The 19,612-nt window shown below is 36.2% G+C and overlaps 2 protein-coding genes across 2 annotated transcripts; both read right to left on the bottom strand.

The window, feature by feature from the left end:
- Positions 1-2,866: 2,866 nt before the first annotated feature.
- LOC120144538 (nudix hydrolase 19, chloroplastic-like) lies at positions 2,867-11,030 on the bottom strand. The gene is made up of 6 exons (XM_039158581.1): positions 10,470-11,030; positions 4,757-4,897; positions 4,541-4,645; positions 4,263-4,362; positions 3,697-3,789; positions 2,867-3,371 (listed from the first exon to the last, which is right to left on the bottom strand). Exons 1-6 carry the CDS (start codon positions 10,965-10,967, stop codon positions 3,076-3,078), a joined length of 1,233 nt encoding a protein of 410 aa, XP_039014512.1. The 5' UTR covers positions 10,968-11,030; the 3' UTR covers positions 2,867-3,075.
- A 1,047-nt stretch (positions 11,031-12,077) lies between these two features.
- Positions 12,078-13,774, bottom strand: LOC120144503 (zinc finger CCCH domain-containing protein 39-like). Its single transcript, XM_039158542.1, has 3 exons — positions 13,741-13,774; positions 12,914-13,710; positions 12,078-12,604 (listed from the first exon to the last, which is right to left on the bottom strand). The coding sequence occupies exons 2-3, from the start codon at positions 13,695-13,697 to the stop codon at positions 12,333-12,335; spliced, it is 1,056 nt and encodes a 351-aa protein (XP_039014473.1). The 5' UTR covers positions 13,698-13,710; positions 13,741-13,774; the 3' UTR covers positions 12,078-12,332.
- Positions 13,775-19,612: the final 5,838 nt, after the last annotated feature.

Raw genomic sequence — 19,612 nt, forward strand, 5'->3', positions numbered from 1 at the left:
TTACCTTTAATATCAGCTTTAATTAATAGTAAATTCATTTAATTGGGAAAATACCATTTTACCCTTAATGAAACTTCATATTTACCATCAAACCAAGACAACTCAACCTTATCATCTTCAAAAAGTCAAAGATAAACAAACAAATTCACACTTTATCGATTTGCCCTTGAATTTTCCCAAAAATTACAATCTTGCCACTTTAATCTAACGGTCCAGATTTAACATAAAATTAAATCCTAAAATCCAATGATTTATATTATTTTCCAACATTTTAAAATGTGAAAATAATATTTTTAGGTCTAATTTATCATCCTTCAATTTTTTCTGAAATTTCTATTCGATTTGATTTACAAAATATTTCTCAAACTTTATCGCTTTATAAATTTTAATACAAAATCTGTACTAAAATTCTGATTCCCACATAAACATCATTCTTGAGGTAAACTATTTATTTATGGGATTGTATTGAAAAATTTTAAAATTACCATTTTAGTCCTTGAACTTTTCCAAAGTTTATACTTTGGTCACTTAACTTTCAAATACACATCACTCAACCCTTCCATAATAAATTAAAAGGCTACGTTTATTTACTTTAAATTATCGAAAAGGGCTATCCTAATCCAATTAGGTAGTGTGATTCGATATTTTAAAATGAATAAGTATTCTCTGGTGAAACCAATTTAAAATGAGGATATTTTAAAATTAATCAGGAGGGTAGAAAGAGAGATGTTCATATATTTAGATTTATCGAGAATGAGTCACTCAACCTTATTCGGTTGTTTACTCTCGGTATTTATAAATATTCAAACATTCTATATCTATCTTAAAGGTAAAGTAATTTTATTAATAAAATATTTGTTTGTTGCATAATCTTTAGGTAATTAAATACACCGTTCGATTATATAATGATAATATTTCTTATTTCTTTCCTAAAAAGGGGGAAATCATTGTTCTAGCTTATATTAGACAATGTTTCTCATCGGTTTAAAATGCCGAAATGTTGACAATTTAACCTAAAATTCTTGAGAAGAAATATTGGTAATTCACCGCTTTAGTTGGAAAAGGGAGGGACGCTTGTCCTACTTTATATTAGGTGGTTAATTCTCTCCAGTTAAATGTAACAGATTGTTAATTTTTTTTTCTCTCTGAGACCCTTAGGTTTGATTCTTCAACTACAAGTAACGTTCATCACTCCGATGCCATCCCCTATCAGTTACAAAGGGACTAGAGAATTTAGGGTATTGGATGACAACAGGTGGCGTTCGACGACAACGAAAATGGTAGGGCCCCGAATACCTAAAATGGTAACGTTAAACAGCTGGATGGATAAAAAAGTTTAGGCACATATTTAAGAAAAACGATATAGTTTGGACATTTATTTTATAATTAAGCTTAAAATTAAACTAAGCATAGCATGAGAACGAACGAGTTATAACGTTTGACTTCAGATTATTGTGTACTTGTGTTATACCCATTACAAAGTTCTTGATTAGAAATGCCTCATCGTAAACTGAAAAGAAAGAAAGAGAAAAAAAAAACAAACAAACAAACAAATGATGTTTATATTTCACAAATTCATCAGTGTATTATCAACCGAATGTCTTCATTCCGAAGAAATTATATAGATAAGAGTGTTAGCACATTATAAAACTTTAATCACGACAAAGATGATAAAAGAAGAAAGCGGTCGTGTATAGTAAAATACTCAAAAAAAAAAAAAAAGTGAACCAGTTCTGTGTAGTTCAACTTTTATATCCACCAGTTCAATGGTTCAAGCACCCTTACCATTGCAGCTACAATTCCAAATGATTCCAAAAAGAAATTTGGCTTTTGAACCAAGTGAATCACCATTTCTAACACTCTAAACACTCCATTGACATCCAAGTTGCCGGCTTTATTTTAACTAGTTGCTGCCATTGTGTCTTACAATTATAATTAGCTAATAAACCTCCAAATGAAGCAAACAAAGCAAACTTAATAATGAACAAAGATTCATAAATCAAACATAAAACAATACAGACGATAAGATTACTTTAAACTACACTAAGTTAAACTTCAATCCAGTCATTTACCTTCTGATTCGTTCATCATGCAACAGTAGATATACAAAATTGGAGTTCCTATCACCAAAGTAGATAATGAACAAAGCTGAAGCAACCCAAAGCACATTTTCCAGAATCTCCAAGTCCTAGCTCTTGGAGTTGCAGGTGAAAATGGTTGTAATCTTGAGCAAGCACCATCTTCATGCAGAGTCAAATTTGGTTCAAATTTGAATACATGATGAATTTAAGAAAAAGGAATTTATGAAAAATTGAGGGATTAAATTAAAAAAAACAAAAAAAAAAACCTGCTATCAAAAAGTGGAATTGAAAGTACATATGTATTCTACAATGGTTTAGGAGCATGTTGCTCAAATTTGATAAAAAATGAACTTAAAATAGAGGAGGAATTGAAGGAATAATGAAAACAGAGACTAAATCATAAAATTGTCAAAATACTTGGTTAAATTTTCTGTTTTTCAAGTAACTCGAAATTTCAAAAATTCAATTCGAATCGAACTCGAAAACGTAATCAATAATTTGAATTGACTTGAATAACTCAAAATTGACAAAAAGAATCAAATGATATTAGGTCAGTGAAATAACTGAATTTAAAAACATATGTTCTCTCCACAATCATCAAATCACCTTCATAAGCAGATTAAATAGAGAACAATACTATAAATATTTGTGTTTAAAAATATTTAATACAAAATTGGAGTTCAAGGAGCATCAATTGCTAGTTGATCAAATCACCTTTTCCGGTCATTCAACATAGTTCCCGGATTTTACAAATTGAGGAAACATGAATTATATTTGAATGCTATGAGAGTTTAAGATAAAATGCTCTAATATCAAACATTTATTATGAATATAAATTACACAAATGAAAATGGTCATACTTCACATTGGAATTTCCGGAACTGCTTTCTAATACAAGTGGCAGAATTTCAAGTGATTCTTATTGGAAAGGATACAAGGACAACTGAAACAAGCACAAGGGATCTTCTGCAGCCTTCGGAAGAGAATGAGAATGCTATAGTTTTGAAATGAAACCACCACGCAGTTTCGATTGAACTTCGACACCAGTTTGTGGATCTTTATTAACCCAAGCTGAGATGAGATGATGGGCAATTGCAAATGGCCCTGGAACAAACATGGGAGCAGGTTCCCCGTTTTTTGCACGTTTATCTGCTGCTGAACTCTCTTGCTGTCGCTTTTTCACACCTTTGCACATCTGATCTACTTTAGCCGCTGCTGTTCTTTGTGCCTTCTTGTATTCAGAAAATGTTAATGCCTTCCTCACATCTTTTCTACTGTGCCACTGAGCATCTAGATGAACATAAAGTTTCAGCATTATTATGATTTTAAGCCCGATCGAACAAGTGCACAATAATGGAAAACAACTTTGCTCTAGCTTGCTGAAGGCAGCGGCGGCTGTTGGGGTTTCGAGTATTTAAATAAAATACAATGGATCTTTACGAACCTCGTAAGTATGCTGTATGCATTACACATGTAAATATATAGCACATAGCACAAGTGTGATGAGTACTAAATTTCCAAGAGTGAGGAAAGACTAAAAACTATCATCTCAAAGAATAAAGCAACAAGGAATCCGAAATTGTAAATGGAATTACATTTCAGCATGCCCAAGTACCTTCTAGTTCTTCCTTATCCACATTTATATCAAGAGATTTCGCATATGCAAAGAACCCGACCATCAACTGACATGGTAGGCTACTTGGGCCAACTGAAAAGAGATCAGATTAATATGTTTAAAAAGTAACAGGTATAAATATGCATATATGAACTGGGAGCGAATGGAACGCATAAACATTGCACAGACCGGAGACCTGTTTTAAGAAACAAAACGTGCAAATATTTCAAGGTCTTAGATAATTATCAAAAGCTTTTTTGCAGACCAGATTTTCTGTTTCTACCTCCCAAATGATGGGCAAGAACCAAGTCGACTAAACAAATGCTAGAATGCAAGAAAAACGGAAGGAAAAAAGTGAAAAGATGGGAGAAGTGAGCACAGGCATCTAGTCTTACAATAGCACAATATGCCTGACCAGACAATTGGAGTCTAAACTACCATCAGCTTATACATGGTATATTCTATCCACCTTCCTAGCTAAAATTAATAATAAATAAATAAACCACTTTACAATGAGAACGGAAAAGAAATGTTTTATGCTTGTAAACAATCCTGCAAAATGATACCAGGCCATGGCTGAGAAGTATGATAGACAACTTCTCCAACATCAATACCGGTCTCTTCATATGCTTCTCGCCTCACAGCTTCTTCTAAGCTTTCCCCTGGCTAAGTACACCATAAGATATAAGGAATATAATCGCAGAAATAAGCATTTTTTTTTCTTTTCCTTCAACAAGGATGTTGAGAATAAAGGCTAAATTGCTTCCTTTCTCATGGCTTTCTCTAACCTTACAAATTACAGATAAAACATGATAAGAAGCTTGAAGATGCGGGAGACAGTTACCTCTATGAATCCGGCTAAGCAACTCCACATTCGAGGTGGGAATAGGGGTTGTCTACCTAAAAGTGCACGATCATTTTCTCTATCAATGATCAACATGATGACAACCTATTTGACAAGAAACATTAGTTATAAACATTGAAGAGACACCCCACAAATCCAATGGTTAAAATTTCAAAGTTGAAACATCAGTTTCGGCAGATAAGGGGAATGCTTTACTGGATCAAGACGAGGGTAAATACTCTTCTTGCATAACTCATTGGAGCATTGTTTCATTCTCCCGGCTTCCTTGGGGACGGTTTTATCTCCACAATGACCACAAAATCGTGAGTGTTTATGCCATTCGAGCAATGGCCTTGCCTGAAGAAATGTAATAATATTGTAAACACTGACACAAAACTCAGAAACGCCAACTGGATGATACTTCTGTTAGTGTCTATGCAGTAAGGGAGTTAGCAGAGTAAAGATTGGATTAGTAAGGGGAATGTTAGTGTATGATGTATGCATGTATTTCATACATGTGCATATGTGCATGTGTGAAGAGTGTGAGGTGGTTAGAGCTGTTAGAGCTAACAAACTCTCCCTCATCTCTAACATCTTTTCCCTCCATTTTATATTCCTTCTCTTTGTGTATAAAGGTAGTGAGTGTTTACTGTAATCAGGAAGCTTTTCCCATTATGAAAGAATGCATATTGTTTCCACTTTGTTCATTCAATACTTAGTTGTTTTAATACTCTAACATGGTATCAGTCGCCAAGGGTTGGGAGCTCCAGCATCGTTAGTCTACTGCTGCGTGTGGTTGTGTATGATGGAGATCTCCTCCGTGCAGCACATACCCAAACAGGATGTGGTTAAACTTTCTGAGGGTACCTATTTACTATGGAAGCATCAGGTATCTCTCATTATTGATGGATATGGTTTGCTTCGTTTTATTTCGGATGATGGGGAGTCTCCTGTTGCTTTTACAACAACGGAATCAGGTCATGCTGCGGATACTTCGACGTTTAATCTCTATCAGCAGCAAGATAACCTGTTAGCATCGTGGTTGCTCACTACGGTTAGTACTGAAATATTACCTCATCTCTTACTGGACTCACCTCTGCTTATGCTATTTGGACCACTATTGCTCGATTATTTGGTGCTAGATCTAGTGCCAAGATATCATCCCTTCGACATAGTCTCCACTCTCAACGCAAAGCTGGCCAGACAGTGAGTGAGTTTCTTGCCAAAGTCAAGTCCATTTGTGATTTGTTATGTGCTGCCGGTAGTCCAATTACTGAACACGAGCAGGTCAGTGTCATTCTTGCTGGTCTATCCATGGAATTTGAATCTGTTATTGCTATTGCTTCTCGCGATAGTTTGTCGTTAGATGTGCTCACTGAAATGCTGCTTGATTGTGAGACGCGACATAAGGCTTTTCTCACTGAAGGAATTTCAGCTAATCTGGTCTCTAGATCTACTGATACTAAGGAGCGTGATTTTGGATCTTCTGAGGTTACTGTTACTACCAAGCAAGATGATGCTACGCGAGGACAACCGGGTGATAATTATCGTGGGCGTGGTCGAGGACGGTTTGATAATTCAAATCGTCCTAAATATCAGCTTTGTGGTAAATTTGGTCATACAGTGCAAAAATGCTATCATCGCTTTGATAGAAACTTTACTGGTGTCTCCACTGATGCTCGAAGCAGTGAAGAGTGGAGGTCATCACAAAATTCTGGAAACAAGCAACAGTTTTCTTCAAATGCTCAAGCATTTACTCATGGGACGGGTGCATCTTTTCCCTCGATGAGTGCATCTTTTCCTTCCCCTCATGGCTTCTTTTATTCTAATTTGCATTTCATGATGCCTAGTTCAGGATCCTTTTTATCCAGGGGTTCCATGGTACTCTCCAATGCAAGTTTATGGTGGGTTAGATTCGGTTAAAAGTTCCCAAGGATTTGTGAATCCATCAGCTGCCTTTGTTTCCACTTCTCACTCACCTCGGCCAGCTATGTCCACTGGTAATATTGATCCAGTGTGGTATCCTGATACGGGGACAACACATCATGTTGCTAATGATGTGTCTCTTCTTAATACTAGTATGGCTTATACAGGTAATCATTGCCTTCATATAGGGAATGGAGAAGGTGTTAAAATTTCTCATGTTGGTCAAAGTTGTTTGCCCTCTAAAACGAAGCCATTAGTTTTGCAAAATGTCTTGCATGTGCCTACTATTCAGAAAAACTTATTATATGTTTCTCAGTTTACTCGGGATAATAACGTCTTTATTGAATTTCATCCTTTTGAATGTTTCGTGAAGGATTCTCGGACGCAGACCGTGTTACTGACAGGGAAGCTCACGGATGATGGTTTATACCAGCTTTTGTCACCTAATATAAAGCACATGCAATTAAATAATGTCTCTAAGTCGTGTGGCCTATTAGACCTATGGCACAAAAGATTAGGGCATGCAACTCTTAGTGTGGTTAAAACAGTAATGAAATCATGTCATATTGATGTCAATGAAAGCTCTTTATCTTCAGTTTGTAATGCCTGTTTACAAAGTAAAGCTCACAAGCTCCCTTTTTCGACTTCAATTACTGAGTACACTGCTCCTTTCCAGTTAGTTGTCTCTGATGTTTGGGGACCAGCTCCTATTATTTCAAGTGATGGTTTTGCCTATTATGTATCGTTTATTGATGTTTACAGTAGATTTACATGGCTCTATTTGATTAAGAGAAAGTCAGAAGTTATGGAATGTTTCCTCAATTTTAATAAACTTGTTGAAGTTCAGTTTGGTGTCAAGATTAAGATATTACAGAGTGATGGTGGTGGAGAGTATCAGGCGTTGAAAGGATGGTTTCTAGCTAATGGAGTTCAGCATCGAATCTCTTGTCCAAGTACATCTGAGCAAAATGGAAAAGCTGAACGAAAGCACCGTCATATTGTTGAAATGGGGTTGGCATTACTATCCCAAGCCTTTTTGCCTTTGAAATTCTGGAGTTATGCATTTACCTCAGCTGTGTTCCTAATTAATCGATTACCTACAGGAGTATTACATGGAAAGTCACCTTTTGAAGTCTTACATCAACAACCTATTGATTATTCAATGTTAAGGGTGGGTTGTGCATGTTTCCTTTGGTACGACCGTTTAATCACCATAATCTTGAGTATCGATCTAAGCAGTGTATTTTTCTAGGGTACAGTCCATCACACAAGGGGTATCGTTGTCTAGATGATGGGAGAATGTTTATTTCCAGACATGTAATTTTTGATGAGGGAAAATTTCCATATGAAGCTTGCAGGTTAAAGAGTCATGATCTGGCAGATTCGCATGTTTTAACGAGGGAGCTGCCACTTGTTTTTGCACCGCAAGTTCGAACTCAACAAGGATGTGGTAATTATGGTATGGCTGGAAATGGTGTATCACCTACGACTAATGAGGAAGGAGCTGGTAGTTCTAGTGTTCATGAAGGAAATAGTATAGAAACAACACAATCTTTGTCAAGCTCTACTGTTGTTCCTACTAATATTCCTAATCAACCAGCTGCTGAAGTTGAATGCAACTCTACTTTAAATGTTCATCCAATGCAAACAAGGAGTAAGAGTGGGATTTCGAAGCCTAAAATTTTTCAAGCTATAACTTGGACTAATGAAGAACCACATAACATCAAGCAAGCTTTAACTAGTCCGCATTGGAAAGCTGCTGTTCAGGAGGAGTATGAAGCTTTGATGAGAAATAAAACCTGGTCCCTCGTGCCTCTGCCGCCTGATCGAACAGTAGTAGCTTTGTAAATGTTCAAAATAAAGAAAAATGCAGATGGTTCAATTGCTCGCTATAAGGCAAGATTAGTGGCAAAAGGTTTTCATCAGCAGCCAGGTATTGATTTTCATGAGGTGTTTAGTCCGGTTGTTAAACCAGTAACGAGTTATCCTGACTTTGGCATTATCGAAAGGATGGAGCTTAGACAGGACATTAATAATGCTTTCCTAAATGGTGTGCTTGAAGAAGAAGTTATATGACCCAGCCTCCAGGTTTTGAGTTTGGTGGTAATCAATTGGTTTGCAAATTACATAAGGCTATTTATGGATTAAAACAAGCACCACGTGCTTGGTTTAATAGTCTGAGGAACTATCTCGAAACTGAAGGATTTGTGGTATCAAAATCTGATTCTTCTCTTTTTATTCGAAAGAAGGAAGATTGTTTGATGTATCTACTTGTCTACGTTGATGATATAATACTCACGGGTGATAAACCAAGTGAGGTGCAGGTGGTTATTGATAAACTGCATGAAAGATTTGCCTTAAAAGATAGGGTTTCTTAGTTATTTCTTAGGCATTGAAGTCAGTTATGATTCTGGAGGTGTTGTTTTGAGTCAGCAGAAATATATAACTGAGCTACTAAGTCGCAATGGTTTTCAAAATGCGAATGGTCTTCCTACACCTATGGTTACCAACTGTAAGCTTTCTGCCACTGATGGAAATCCTGTTGAGAATGTTTCTCAATATCGCAGCATTGTGGGAGCATTACAATATGTTGTGATCACTCGTCCAGACATTGCATTTGCTGTTAATCGTGTGTGCCAATTCATGCAAGCTCCTTGCAACTCATTTTCAAGCAGTGAAACGCATCTTACGATATTTACAAGGAACGATTGATTTTGGTTTGCATTTCTTGACCTCTTCTAGATTGTCTTTGACAGGCTTGCTGATGCAAGTTGGGGAGCAGATATGATGATAGGCGATCTACATCTGGGTATTGTATTTACTTTGGAGGAAATTAGTTGCATGGAGTTCAAGAAACAACAAGTTGTAGCTCGTTCAACAGCTGAAGCAGATATAGAAGTGTTGCATGTGCAGCTGCTGAAATGATGGCTTGAATCCTTGTTGAGTGAACTGCATATTGTTCCTCATGGGAAACCTACGTTGTGGTGTGACAACTCAAGTGCTGTTGCTGTTTGTGCCAATCCGGTTTTACACTCAAAATTCAAACATGTAGAACTTGATCTTTTCTTTGTTCGCGAAATGATTGCAGCAGGGAACTACAGGTCTTGAGGTCCTGCTATGAACAGGTTGCTGACATTTTAACTAAACCACTGTCAGCACCGTTGTTTATAAAACTAGACAGAAAAACGTGGTTGTTCAACTACAATGTGGAGTTTTTAAAGCATGAAGTTTGAAGCAGTAGGGAAATGTTAGTGTCTATGCAGTAAGGGAGTTAGCAGAGTAAAGATTGGATAGTAAGGGGAATGTTAGTGTATGATGTATGCATGTATTTCATACATGTGCATATGTGCATGTGTGAAGAGTGTGAGGCAGGGAAACTACAGGTTCTTGAGGTCCCTGCATATGAACAGGTTGCTGACATTTTAACTAAACCACTGTCAGCACCGTTGTTTATAAAACATAGACAGAAACTGTTGGTTGTTCAACTACAATGTGGAGTTTTTAAAGCATGAAGTTTGAAGCAGTAAGGGAAATGTTAGTGTCTATGCAGTAAGGGAGTTAGCAGAGTAAAGATTGGATTAGTAAGGGGAATGTTAGTGTATGATGTATGCATGTATTTCATACATGTGCATATGTGCATGTGTGAAGAGTGTGAGGTGGTTAGAGCTGTTAGAGCTAACAAACTCTCTCTCTCATCTCTAACATCTTTTCCCTCCATTTTATATTCCTTCTCTTTGTGTATAAAGGTAGTGAGTGTTTACTGTAATCAGGAAGCTTTTCCCATTATGAAAGAATGCATATTGTTTCCACTTTGTTCATTCAATACTTAGTTGTTTTAATACTCTAACAAACGCCAACTGGATGATACTTCAATGACATTGTTCACTTTAAAAAAAGTCAAGTTTTTAACAGAGAAATGAAACTTCAAAGGCACGAAAACACTAAAATCTATAAACATTATAGAAGTATGAATAAAAAATCACCACTTTTTTGCACCACTTACATGACCAGCAATAGCCAATTCACCCATAACACAAGGATCAGTCCAATCAGTAGCCATCATCAGTGTCCTAAGATCCACAAAGCAAAGCTGTCTGCAACTCAATTCGGAAACCAACCAAGCATCCACAGAAACATCAATAGCCCAATAAACAACATCTTCATCGGCTCTTGAACCCAAATAAACAAAGGACGTTTCGGTCAACTGAACCCCATAATTCCCCAAGAGACCTTTACAATCGGCCAAACTGATCCACCCCAGATGCCAACTGGGAACAGCACCATCCCCTCTAACGGAAGATGAAACCAAAGGCCTGCCCTTTTTGAAAAGCAAGACCTTGAAAAGAGGAGACTTTGGAGGAGGGAGGTTTTCTGGGTTTTGGTGGAGATGGAGTTTGAGAGATTCAAAAGCTGAAGAAAGTGAAACTGGGTCGTGCAGTTTAGGCGTTTTGGATCTTATAGGGTTGCCTGTAAATACGTGGGAACTAAGGTCAATGGCCATGGCGACCGGCAGAAGAAATTATGGGTTCTGTCAGGATTATAGTATTTGAGAGGGGTAGCGAGTTGGTGACGGGAGAAGAAAAAATCAGATTAATATAAACTGATTTTGTGCAATTTTTTGTTGGATAAATTACATCATTCCTCACTAAACTATATTCTCTTTTATATTCCTCACCTAACTTTCAATTTGATCAATTTACTCACTAAACTTTACAATCGAATCATTTTGCTCGACCGTTTTCTCTCTAACCTCTAATGACATGGGTTTTTATTATAATTTAATATGAAATAATTAAAAAATAAAATAAAAACCGGACTCCATTTTGTTGGAACTTGATCTGAAGTCAAAAAATTTGAGATTGAAAGTAAGGAAACTGAAATGTTTCAGTCAAATTCACGGATTTTGTGACATTTTTCAGTGAAACAACCACTAGATTCAGACTCAGGGGTCGAGACAAACCAACTAATGAAATTTGGGCCGAAAGACCACCATCTACTGTGATCAATGGTGACCGGAATGAAAATAATGTGGTGGTCGGTGGAGAAAGAATGAAGAAGAGAAGGAAAAAGGGTAAATTACACCATGAGTCACTGAACTTTACTCTCTTTTCTATTTTACTCATCAAAACGACGTCGTTTTGGAGTATATTTGAGTTTTTCAAAACAAGGTCGTTTTGATGCTTGTGTCATGTCATAACGCCGTTAAATAGTTAATGGTAGAGTGAGCAAAATGATTCAATCTGTAAAGTTCAGTGAGCAAATTGATCAAATTGAAAGTCAGGTGAGAAAAATAGGAGAGAGAGTAAAGTTCAGTGATGAACAGTGTGATTTACCCTAATTTTAATAATAAGATAAAATATTTATTTAGCTTGAATAATAAATTATTAATAATATTTTACATAATAAACAAAATTTACATGCACGAACCATCTTTACTGGAACACAATGGTGATCTCTGAAATGAAATTAAGAAGCAGAAACTCTACTGAATGATCATATGAATACGATTGTTTTAGTCACAGAAGAAAAAAGGATCATATGATTTATGATGTGTATCATGCATATACCTAAATTGACATTATCCTAATATATATATAAAATATTTACAATATTGATTGGATACAATCTTAACTTTTGCTTTGAATTTGATGCTCAAATTTACAATCCCTGAAAGTAATGGTAACAAAGAAAGAATGAAGAGACAATTTGATGAAAACTCTATTTTATAAGGGCCAAAACAACCATGGCTGACACTTTATTTTCCAAAACAAAGAGAAGAAGATTAAAATGTTGAATTCTCTTCAAATGAATCAATGGAAGGCAAAAATCTCGAAAGAATCATACTAGCATTTGAAGTTCAAAACTCTTAACTCTCCACTTGACTGGGCAATTTGTGCACCAATGGCATATCATCAAGCCAATCCCCATAAATCTTATTGATTTTCCTTGTTCCTTTCCATTTAAGAAAGCACTTCTTAGCCTGTTTTTCCTCATTTGATGGAGGGGCATTGACTGTCACTATAGGTGGATCATTTGCAGGAAGGTTGTGCAGCTTTGTTGCAATGGAACCAATTATTGTCAAACCTGGACCTGCATTCCCAAAGTCGCCATCATCACGAACACCTATTGACTTCAATTCTGATTTCAAGAACAGGCAATGAATTAGATACAGATTTTCAGTCGATATCCCGATTTAGAGAAGAAGTTCATCATTAGTCTTCATGGCAAATAATGCATCAATCAAACACTTGAAAGCATATGCATATAACCAATGTATGCGCATTAAAACTTGATCTCATATTTAGAGTTTCAAAGTAGTAATTCCTTAAGTCATAGTCTAACTTGTTAATGGTATTTGAAACCATCTTAAACTCAAACTAGGAAGTAAAATGGCAGAAATAATAAGTTAAATCAGATCCAGAACATGAAAGTTAACATGACACATACCTGATTGTCCGTGAGCAAAGTGACATTTCTCACCAAAGGGGCAATGACCAGTTATTTCCCACTTTGTGCATAACTTCGTTTTCCAATAAACCGGATACGCTGGCTTCATATTTCCTCGGAAAGCATCAGAACCAGTGCTGTTTCCAGGCCTACTGGTTCCTTGTTGATCAGATGGAGTTCCATGAGCAGCTGCTGGACCTGTTGTGCCGATGCTAATACCCGAGCTCTTCCTAAACCTCCCCATGTCATTCCTGAACTTTGATGGAGCTTCATGAAGGAAATTACATCTGTCCCCATACGGACATTCCTCGCCATTAAAGAACTTCTTACAGAGCTTCATCTGACGAATTATCTTCTGATCGTCGTCCCAATTACCCGATTGACGATATTCCTCCTCACGTCCACCTCCAACAAGTTCTTGCCAATTAGGAGGAGGCTGGCGAAGATCCTCAATGCCATGAGCAAAGTTGCAACCTTCACCATTCCTACAAGTCCCCAATCTAAATTTCGCACACATCCGGGTTTTAAAGAAGATTTTATTTGTTCCCTTGTTGACAGGAGGGTTCAAAGGCGCCCTGGAATTTGCAGGCAAGCATTGCACCACACTAGATTGACCATCTTCAGAAAGTCTAGGTCTTTTGAAAGGAGGTTGTTGTTGTTGTTGTTGTTGTTGTTCAGCCTCTGAGTTTGGGTCAAATTCAGACCAAATTCCAATGGCATCAGTGCCAGCATAAGTTGATTGGGGCAATCTCAAAATCGAAGAAGAAGATTCAGGGTAACTCATAATGACATAAAGGCTTATAATCGAATTCAACACTATCCCAAAACTTCAAACTTTCGATTAATCTCCCAAAAGCAAACCGCTGAAGTGTGTTGGATCAATGCTATAAGATTGAAACCTAAGAAAGACGCAGAACAACAAAAACTCAATCAGATAACAATCAAAGAAACCGATAATTCTATATAAAAGAAAGATGGGCAAATAAAACTAGATTGAATTAAATGAGAATGGAATCCAATCGGAGTATAAACAGAAAGCAATAAAAACATGAGATGGGTATTTGATGAAAAAACAGCAACCAAACAAAAACTTACCAGTATGGTATAACAAAACGAATAACTTGAGAATGTTGATGATGAATGCTCAATGTTCAGCGAAGAATAAAAGATACCCAGATGAGAATTCGGATCAAATAACGAGTTTAAATGGACAAACTAACAAATTTGTAAGTTTAAGAATGGGAATTGTTAGAGGTTTTGAAGTATTTATAATGAGAAAGAGAAAAACTTGGAAAAGTAGGCAGTATAGAATTGCATTTATAGAGAGAGGTATGCCAAAGCAAAGCCCTAGCCGCCTTAAACAAAATCCTAAATCAGGAACAAAACGAACTTTTAAACGTGGAAATAGACTAGGAGTTCAGGGTTCTTATAATTATTATTTTTCATTATCAATAATCAATACTAAAATTCAGCACCTTTAAAGATAAAATTAATATAATTGGACATATAATACTTATTTTATCATATTATTTTTGGTAAAGTAAGGTATTATCATAGTTCTCGTTAAAAATTATTTCTAAATTTAATATAGGAAAAGAGTATCCATGATAATATTATAAAAAATGTTCGAGATAAACTCGACAAAGTCAAATCAAAATAAAAGCAAAATCGACAAAACAATCATAAAGACAGAACTTAAACTTGCACCAAAACATTAATCAATCTCCATCTCATGTTTGTCGTGTCGATTTTCTCGAAGAATGTGAATATGAAATAAATTTAAAAAATTGAAATTTTTGAAAAGATTTGAAATATTTGGAGTTGTCATCAATCTTTGTGATTGAGTAGGTTGAAAACTCGAGATACGTCCTTTTAAATAAAAATTTAAAAAGATGGGATTCGGCTTGCGATTCAGAGATTATGGGTTCGGGAGTCAATTACGCTTTGGGAAGGATTAGCACCCCACAACGCCCATAAATTGATACCTTCAATTATGAATTTATCCCTATATTGAAAATTAAGAAATTCAAATATTTGTTTAATTAATGATCCTTTTATTCCATAATATAAGAATATTTAAGCCTAGTTAAAGAATTTTAGAGAGACGCACAATATTTGTCTATTTCCAATTAAAGAAGAAACTAACCCATAAACTAACCCCTTAATTGGAATTAAGACGATTATTTCTTATTTTTTTATCGAAATAATAAAATATTACCATCCTTAAAAATATATTATATTAACCAATTATTAAACCCTAAAAGAGAAATAAAGGTGACAAGCTAGTCAAATTATTATTTAAAAGAATAGGGATGTTCTTTGATTTAAAGAACAAAGACCAAGCCTTTGACGATAATCAAACAGCGAGTCATTAGCAATTAAACGTAGGAACAAACATCTACCCTTTTGTTTTAATAAATGAATCCATTTAATTTTCAAAGTGACCACTAGTAGAATATTTATTTATTTGAAAATATTGAACAAGAAATGTCTAGTTATTTTAAGATCATTTCTTTCAATATTAAAAAAATAGAGATTCTATTTTATTCAAAATTATGAATTTATTTATTGATTTTCTAATTAATTTTATTAAAGAAACTAATACTAAAAAGGATAATTCCAATCTTAATTAATTTCTAATTAAAGAACTTAAACTAAAGATTTAATTAATAACATAGACTAAAACTAAAGATCTTAAAGTCTAAGACTTTAATAAAAATCTAAGATTTGATTTTAATGTTAGCGATTAAATTAAAAGATTGAAAAATCTAAAGGTTTTATTCTATGTTTAAACGTATGACCATTTTAAAAAGATTCATAATTGATATCCAATATTAATAATTAAACATTTTTTAATAAAGCAATCAAGGCAATTGGAAAGAAATTACTAAATTGAACTCATTCAAAATTCGGAGAACAAATTACAATTATTTGGTGACTAAAATAAAATAAATGAAGTGCCACATCCAAAAATAAAAACATGCTAATAATGTAGTGTTTTTATGAAGAAATTATCCCAAAAATTTCACAATATAAAAGACAAAATTTTTGAGAAAGCTTTATTTTCAACGCATCAAAATTTCTCCTACCCCCAAATCCTCTCATCTAGCCGAAAATTTCAAGCAAAAAACCTCTCAATTTCTTTCCAATGTTCATCACGTTCATCCTTAGTTCATCAAAAAAACCCAAGCTAGATCCACTACAAACACCTAAAACAACCCAAAACTTGTTTTCTGGATCAAACACCCACATTTCTCAAGAAACATCAAGTGTTCATCACTTACAAACAAAATTTGATCTTCCACCAACACAAAATGTAACCCAACGTTTTTTAAGATCAAAGCTCAACTCTTCCTCCTAAATCTCAAGAACACCATTAACACTCCCACAAACTATCCAAATATTTTTCAATCCCCAAACCTAAAACCATAGTTCACAAGAGACAAAACCCAACTTCCCTTCTTCACTAACCAAAACCTGACATAGGCTACCAATTCCTCAACCGAACCGACGCAGATCGACCATCGACCACCCTACCAAAAATTGTCAGTCGAACGTCGGCCACCACATATCCAACACCTATTCGAACTAAAAAAACCCAAAAAAAAGTTTACCTTGCACCTAAAGCGATGATGTACGGTAGTGGTGGAATCTCGAGGGTAAAAACTTCTCTCCTAGCTCTTTCATTCGAAATCTTTGGATAAATGCCTTGACTCTTGCTCTTGGTGGTACTATATGCATACTGTTGACGATTACTTGTGATGAATGATAATGATTGAAGTCCTTTTATACTAATGATGTTTGGCCTCTAATTCAACCGTTCCCGCTAAAAAACGGTTAGAATGAGCTCAGATTCATGAAGGTTATTTGAACTCTAATTTTCCTATTTTTTTTTTTGATTTTTACAGGCTTCGAATCAGCCGGTGACGATAATAGCACGAAGGCGACACGATGGCGATGCGATGGCAGCTTGACAAAAGAGATGACAGGACCAACGCATGAGTCGCATGCGCCGGTGAACTCCCCTGTTAGTGGTGACGTCGGTGATACTTTGGAGAAGATGAAGCTTGGCCGTTGGATTCATCTTTGATCCAACGGCTTAGATTGCTTTGTATATCTTTGGTGTGGCTTGGTGACATGGCTTCACGAGGGCCATTGGATTAATCTTTCTGTCTGCTCTTGTGGGTACTATAAAATGAGTGCGGATATGTGTACAAGTATCCAAAATCGAACAAGTAATAAAGTGGTAAGTTGAGTATCGTCACCACAGGGAATTGGGGAAATCAGATAGGTTTGTCAAGGCACTTTACTTTGTCACCTAAGTAAAGTTAGTGATGGTATATACAAATGATAATGCAGTGGCAAAATAGAATGACTGATGTGGAAATGGAATGATGGTGGTGTGGTAGTAATTGGATATGTCGTGGCAAATGAAATTGTAATGCGTGGGAAAAAAATACAAATGTCAAGGCAAAATAAAATGCAAATACTTGATTTGATATATATATATATATATGACTTTAGCCTTCTCACACGACAAGCAGCGATAATTTGCCAAGGTATTCTCTCGAACCCTCAAGACCTCCTTAGGAAAGACTACTCTCATAGCTCCTATAACCTTAAGGCATTAAGTTTCATAAACAAAACAGATTAAAGCATAACAAAGCAACCATTCATTGAAATAAAAATTTAAACATCCAAGTGAACTCCCACCAAATAGGATTAGTTCATGGTGGGGTTCGAAATAAACAAGCACAAAGTAAGTATCATTCGTTCCTTACAACCCAATAACAAAATATGAAAGCAAAGAACTAAGGGAGGAGAGAAAGCCTTCGACGTGCACTGCCCAATGCTTCCCTCGGACAACAAGCACTGCTCCTAGTGAACTGGCTCCTCTCAGATGCTCAGGAAGCCACTCCCTCTGGCTTGTCAAGGAGAAATGCCACGGCAAGTAGGATTGACGAAGAAAGATGAGACCTTCTCTCTCTAACTTTTTAAGCTCAAATCTGGGTGGAACCAAAGTCTTTAACAATGTGGATTCATCCTCTATTTATAGGGGAAAATACATGATATTAACTTTCCTAAGAAACCCCAAAAATCATGGTTAAGTGCTTGAAAGCTGAGCAAAATAGACTATGATGCAGCCTGGGTAGTTGGCTGATGGACCGGTATAATCCCGTCGCAGGCGCCCAAGGACAGACAAGATCTGCAGGGTCAGACGGTGTCATCAGAAAAACCGGCGGTTGCAGCGCCAATTCCTCCAGGCATATCTTCGAGGTGGATTTCTCGGGCAGAGGGCACGGAAAGTCGGGGACAACTGGCTGGAAAAATATCTTCTTTCACCTTGTGCGGTTTCGAAATGTCAGTCGAACTTGGCATTTTTATTTAAATCAGCAATCTCCTTATGTCACGGCATTTTCTTTCCTCTTTACCTTGCTTTCAATACCTGCACATCATCAGACAAGTACCTTTCCCATAAAGCAACACCGCTGTAAAAATAAAATGCCACGGTAAACCGATATTCACCGCATGCAACTAAATGTATCTATATGGTCCTAAATAAGGCTTTATACATTCAATAACTTAAGTTAAAAGGTCCCAAAATGTGGCCTTTTACGGAGTTATCACACCCCAAACTTAAGCTATTGATTCTCCTCAAGCAATGGATAGTAATAAGCAAAACAAAAATACCATGACAAATTCAGAAGCAGAATAGTTTATGGGATAAAATTTCAACCCTCAGCACATATGGCTTCAACATGCTAGACTAGGTCGAGAAATCTAGTACTGTCCCCTATGGAAAGATTCTTTGTGTGGGTGTGCGCGTGTTTGTATCCAGTCCATGCTTAACAAACTTAAATATTTTCTACGCAAGCTTTCTTAATTTGCCATAACATTGTCTCAATCAACCCATCACTCTATCATCCCACACTCTAGGTGAAAGAGAGAATACCTTCCACCCCCGAGCTAGTCAGATAGAGTCATCCCGTGACATCTTTCATTCACTCATATGCCATAGCATAGTAGAGTGTCCCTCTACAAATATGCCTAGGCATTTATTCATAACTTCAAATTATATTATTTTTTAAGCAAATAAACGGGGCTTTCAATAGTCAAAATTTTATGCCACAACATTTTAATAATTCTCTTATAAAAAATTCCTAAATTCCTCAAGCATGGAAAGCATACAATCGTGTATTCAAAAATTTCAGAGAAACAAGTCCTAGGGTTGGTTCTATCATCCTCAACCAGTCATGTACATTCTATCCTAGCCATCAAATTCATCATTATTGGGCATCCTTAACTAATTCCAGAAAACTATTCAGGCGATTACTAATATCATGGCATTTTTAATTTACTGCTACTATCATGTAATGATGCGAGAAATGTGAGAACCCTACTTCCCCCAAAATTGAGAGAAGCATTGTCCTCAATGCTTACTAAAACTAAGGAAAATGAAACTACATGCTAGAAAATGCAATGCAATGCAAGGTACCTTGGCTTTAAGCGTGTGGTGGTGCAGCGGTGGCATGACGAGTGTGCTTTCTTAGCTTGGCGGGGCTAGAATGTTTGGAGTCAGATGCAGGTGCGGCTGGAGGAGTGCTAGGTCCTTCTGGAATGACTGGGAGTGGGGGCTCCTGATGTTGAGATGCCTTCCTAAGGTGATGTCGGCTCCTACGCAAAGGAGCTTGCAGTGGC

The sequence above is a fragment of the Hibiscus syriacus genome, unplaced genomic scaffold, assembly GCF_006381635.1.
Source record: "Hibiscus syriacus cultivar Baekdansim isolate YM2019G1 unplaced genomic scaffold, ASM638163v2 tig00110890_pilon, whole genome shotgun sequence".
NCBI classification, from domain to species: domain Eukaryota; kingdom Viridiplantae; phylum Streptophyta; class Magnoliopsida; order Malvales; family Malvaceae; genus Hibiscus; species Hibiscus syriacus.

Bases quoted from the DNA above. Each gene is read 5' to 3' on its own strand.
- LOC120144538 (XM_039158581.1), bottom strand. From the start codon at position 10,967: ATGGCCATTGACCTTAGTTCCCACGTATTTACAGGCAACCCTATAAGA. The intron at 4,898-10,469 runs GTAAGTGGTGCA...ACATTTCTTCAG, and splicing joins AATTGGCTATTGCTGGTCAT to GCAAGGCCATTGCTCGAATG. The intron at 4,646-4,756 runs GTAAAGCATTCC...CTTGTCAAATAG, and splicing joins TTTACCCTCGTCTTGATCCA to GTTGTCATCATGTTGATCAT.
- LOC120144503 (XM_039158542.1), bottom strand. From the start codon at position 13,697: ATGAGTTACCCTGAATCTTCTTCTTCGATTTTGAGATTGCCCCAATCA. The intron at 12,605-12,913 runs GTATGTGTCATG...TCTTGAAATCAG, and splicing joins CTTTGCTCACGGACAATCAG to AATTGAAGTCAATAGGTGTT.